Genomic DNA, 4233 nt, shown 5'->3' with positions numbered 1-4233 from the left:
CTTATCTAATCCTATACAATATTATTCCCTTCTAGAGTTTTGCCGTATCTGTTTTTAGTAGGATACTCTATATTCATAATTAATACATCTTCAATGACTCGTGAATTATTGAGATAATATATAATAAATTAAATTTAGATCAACAAATACCTTGATAACGCATTTCAAAATGAGGCGTTGTCTGTTTGTTGCTCGAGGGGATCACTATTAACCAGGCAATGTCAAGAGAAAACATTCTACATCAAATATTGAAAACTATATTTAGCCAACAATACTTATTTTGAAATGACCTAAATCCAATCACTACAGCAATAATGTCAAAACTCATCGTCAATCAACAATTATTAACATGTTTTGATGGATGTATCCCGTTTCAGAACATGCAGACACACTTGCACACAGCGCGCTCACACACTCAATCATGACGTTCAGCTAGCTATACACTATTGTTGAAATAATGTCCAATCTTAGTTGCATTCGATTTCAAAGTTGTGTGTTTAGTTAATAGCCTAGTGTTTCAACTTTCAAGTCAAATGATTTAGTTTAAAACAATGTATAACGCAAAAAAAAAATCACATGGAACTCTATAGAGAGTAGAAATAAAGTGCACTTTAAAGTGAACATTAAAAAACACATAGCCTACTCTGGAAATAACGTTCCATTTGTTTGTATAGGCAACCAGTTGATAAGATTAACTTCCCAGATCAGCACATCTTGTAATGTCAATTTAAAATCATGAACCAGAAACTGTTTAATGAAATAGCATGTTAAAAATGTAGGTCTTGTTATCATAAAAGGAGGCACACGGAAATATGGAACAGAATCGTTTCTTATTTTTCCAGAATACATACAAAAAAATACCAATTCTCTTTCCCTGGTATACACCTGAAAAATAACGGCAATTTTAAATGTGGACAATTTGGGATTTTAAGAAACAAACATGCATGTCAATCATTTTCTTTTCAATGAAACATTAAATAAGAACAATACAATCATATCAATTTCAAATGAACATCGAAATGAAAACCTCTATTTTATTAGTATTCTACCATGTGTGTTTTCATTTTACCTATAGAGTTCAGTTTAAACATAATGCACTTCGAGTCTCTCAAATATCTTCAATTTGTAGCTATTATCGTCCGCTTTCAGTCGACATAAATAAATACAGTCCACGGATCCTGTCCATAGGTGGAGCGTTGATATAAAAGTCTTTATATTTGCATTTTATAATTATAAACTTTTCAAAAGTCAAGCCTGTTTCACTGGTATCCCAGCGCCGATGCTGTGGTGAGTCTCTGGCCGTACAGTGCATATGGGGAGTAGTATGGCCCGGAAGCTGCGGGGACGGGAACAGGGGCTCCGGTAGGCAGGGGGCTCTTGGAGTACGGATGGTAACGGCTGCTTAGTCCCAACGCGTGATGCGGACTCCTCAGGGTCAGTGTCCCGGGGCTCCCAGGGCCTCCTGACTGCGGCATGTGCATGTGGCACGCCATAGCGGCTGCCGCAGCACTCGCTAGAGATGAGGAACTAGGGTAACCCGATATCAACTTTTCCGCCCCGGTGAAGGCGGTGTGCGTCCGCAGGTGTATCAGCAGTTCCTCGGAAGAGGAGAAACGCTTGTCGCAGGGTCCGTTCGCAGACACCCAGTTACAGACGTGAGGAAGTGGGTCGTTGGGGAGCATGAAACCATAGGGGTACAAAGGGTGTCCACTGAACGACTGCGGAGAGGAGTGCATGCCGTGCAAAAGGTGTGTCGGGTACATGTGGTGGTACCCGGATTTCATCGCGTTGTCGTGGCACTGCTGTGAGGCACTGGCAGCGCCCGCTAAGTGGCTGGCACAATGGTAACTTAAGCAGTAAGGGTCTCTACACAGGCTGGCTGACATGATGGAGGGTGGAGAGGCCCCAGCCAGTGGGCTGGATCCGGCTTTACTGCAGCCCATGCTGGCCAGCTGTGCGTTAACCAGGCTGCCGCCGTGGGGGAGATAGTGTTGGGGATAACCTGCGTAGGCCCCTAAACTCCCGGGGTAGTGCATGCCAGCAGGCGGCAGGGGAAAAACTGTCTGACCAGGTTTGTAAGGAGAGACCGGGGCTACAAGTCCTGACCCCAGTCCGGAAGCTGAGGAAGCGGAGGTTATGGAGGACGATTCCGAAGACAGGGCTTTGGACCCGGGCGTCTCCTGGTGCTGGTTCACCTCCACGTTAATTCCACCGCAACTCACGCTTATCCTGCTGTGGCTGTTAGTGGTTCCAGATCCGTCCGTTGAGCCATTTTTATTACAATCTGAATCTTTCTTGTCCTCCCTGTCTCCTCCACACTTCCCCTCGGACGGCATGGGAGAGGCAGAAGTGCTGGAGTTGGGGCTGCCTGTCCGTGGCGTGAACGGCGGACAGGTGGCGCTCGGTACTCGGAAACCAGTCTTCTCTCCACTCGAAACGCCCGAGGACGAGTCCTTCTTATCGGACGGTTTCGAATAGGGTTTGAAGCTAGATTTGTCATCCACACCGATGTCGCTCATTTTTAATGGACCAGATTTGGATTCCTTGTCACTAGATCCATTAGATGTAATCGAGGAGAGTTTGGAAGAGGGAGGGGGGTCTGGTTTACCGATTTGAGAGCATGTCTGCGCCAGCAGTGCCAATGGACTCTTCTTGGCATCTAGCTGTAGAGAAAACAACAAGACCGATATTTACAAATTGAATAGTGAAAAAATATAAAAACAGTCAAACAAAAGGACTTTTGATCGAAATGCATCCAGCAACGGAATGTCCGAGCCCTTCTCCGCCGCCACCCCAAAATAAAAGAGTAGTGCGCAATGCGCAGCTTTTACGCGAGAGAATAGCCGAGCTCTAAGAGAACGATGAACATTTCCTACATTTATAAAACATGTATTTTACCAATGAGCTCTATAATAACCCACATCTACACTTCAATATAATACATCGTTATTTATATGCTGTTTCCTGTGCTACATTCCGGGAGAACCGTTTCTATTTGTAATGGTTACAAAACATTCAACTTTAACTTATTAGTTCAGCTGTTTTTTACAAATTATTTTTAAAATCTTACCTCAATAGGGCTAATCGGGGTAGATGGTAACGGTTGAAGATACTCTGGGTGCAAAATGTGTCCTGATCGTGCCGTAAGCATTCTCAAAACCTTGATGGGGACTCGCTTAGCTTGCCGTAGATGGTCCGACGGGGGAACGGAATGAAGAAAAGGCTTGTTGATGTTATTCCGAGAGTTGATGCTCTCCCAGACTAGATGAGTATTACTATTGCTCAGAGCAGACACCGAGGGCGATGTGATCATGTCCTAATTCTCACCAAATTAGTCGGTAATGCATTTATCAGATTCATCAAGAAAGGCGAAAAGCAATTACAACCTCTCGAAAATCAGGAGGGAAAAAAGTGTTGGTATTGCGTGTAGTAATCCTTATAGTGAGAGGAAAATAAGAAGGTGCGGCTGGTAAACAGGAAGAAGATACAGGAGAGTGATTGCGATGTTATCGCGGATCCGAGGCTGCGTCTTGCATCATAGGCATAGCGCGTTCTGTATCTCCCAGCAGGTCCGCTCTCTATACTCCCAAAGTACGAACTGGTAGAAATGCTCACTTCAAAAGCATCTGAATTAGTCCGAGATTAAAGCCTTTGCCGCCTTCCAATCAAATGGGACCCTGAGGTGATTGGAGGGTCAAGGGGATGTGACGTTACCCTCTATATTTACAGCGCGGGGGAGGAGATAGGGAGGAATAGTTGGGTTGTTGTGCGCGCTCTCACCATCCTCGAGGCAGGACAGTTCAAGGCTTGTTTAGATTTTTCAGCGTCTGAAAAAGTACTGTATATAGACGCAAGTGAAGGTATTTGGCAAATGAATAGGTTGGCGATGTGGTAATGGTTATTACTGGAAGACATGAGCTACATGATGATACTTAGGAGATGGGAAATGTACTCATAAAAATAAATTACATCGTTATTCATTTGTTTTCTAATGACTAATGCACTAATAAGCATTGTTTTTGGCACTTTTGGCCTATTGAATCTTGAATCTTAACACAAGCCTGTATCTGAGTCTACACATACATTTTCCAATGTGAATTATATCCCACAACCAGAAGATCAACCACTTCTACTCGATTCAGACAAGCGTTGACAGGAACAGACCAATGCAGTGATGGAGGGATGAGAATGTCACATGTTTTCAGTAGCCTATAATATACACCAGCCTTCTAT

At 43.8% G+C, this 4233-nt stretch overlaps 1 protein-coding gene across 1 annotated transcript; it reads right to left on the bottom strand.

Annotated features, from left to right (window-relative positions):
- Positions 1–237: 237 nt before the first annotated feature.
- LOC124041123 (zinc finger protein 503-like) lies at positions 238–3684 on the bottom strand. Its single transcript, XM_046358330.1, has 2 exons — positions 3071–3684; positions 238–2663 (listed from the first exon to the last, which is right to left on the bottom strand). Exons 1-2 carry the CDS (start codon positions 3311–3313, stop codon positions 1260–1262), a joined length of 1647 nt encoding a protein of 548 aa, XP_046214286.1. The 5' UTR covers positions 3314–3684; the 3' UTR covers positions 238–1259.
- Between the last annotated feature and the right edge of the window lie 549 nt (positions 3685–4233).

This window comes from Oncorhynchus gorbuscha, linkage group LG08 (assembly GCF_021184085.1).
Source record: "Oncorhynchus gorbuscha isolate QuinsamMale2020 ecotype Even-year linkage group LG08, OgorEven_v1.0, whole genome shotgun sequence".
Taxonomy (NCBI): domain Eukaryota; kingdom Metazoa; phylum Chordata; class Actinopteri; order Salmoniformes; family Salmonidae; genus Oncorhynchus; species Oncorhynchus gorbuscha.
The sequence above is the reverse complement of the archived record's forward strand: the minus strand, read 5'-3'. Positions and strand labels throughout refer to the sequence as shown.

Bases quoted from the DNA above. Each gene is read 5' to 3' on its own strand.
- LOC124041123 (XM_046358330.1), bottom strand. From the start codon at position 3,313: ATGATCACATCGCCCTCGGTGTCTGCTCTGAGCAATAGTAATACTCAT. The intron at 2,664-3,070 runs GTAAGATTTTAA...TTTTCTCTACAG, and splicing joins CCCCGATTAGCCCTATTGAG to CTAGATGCCAAGAAGAGTCC.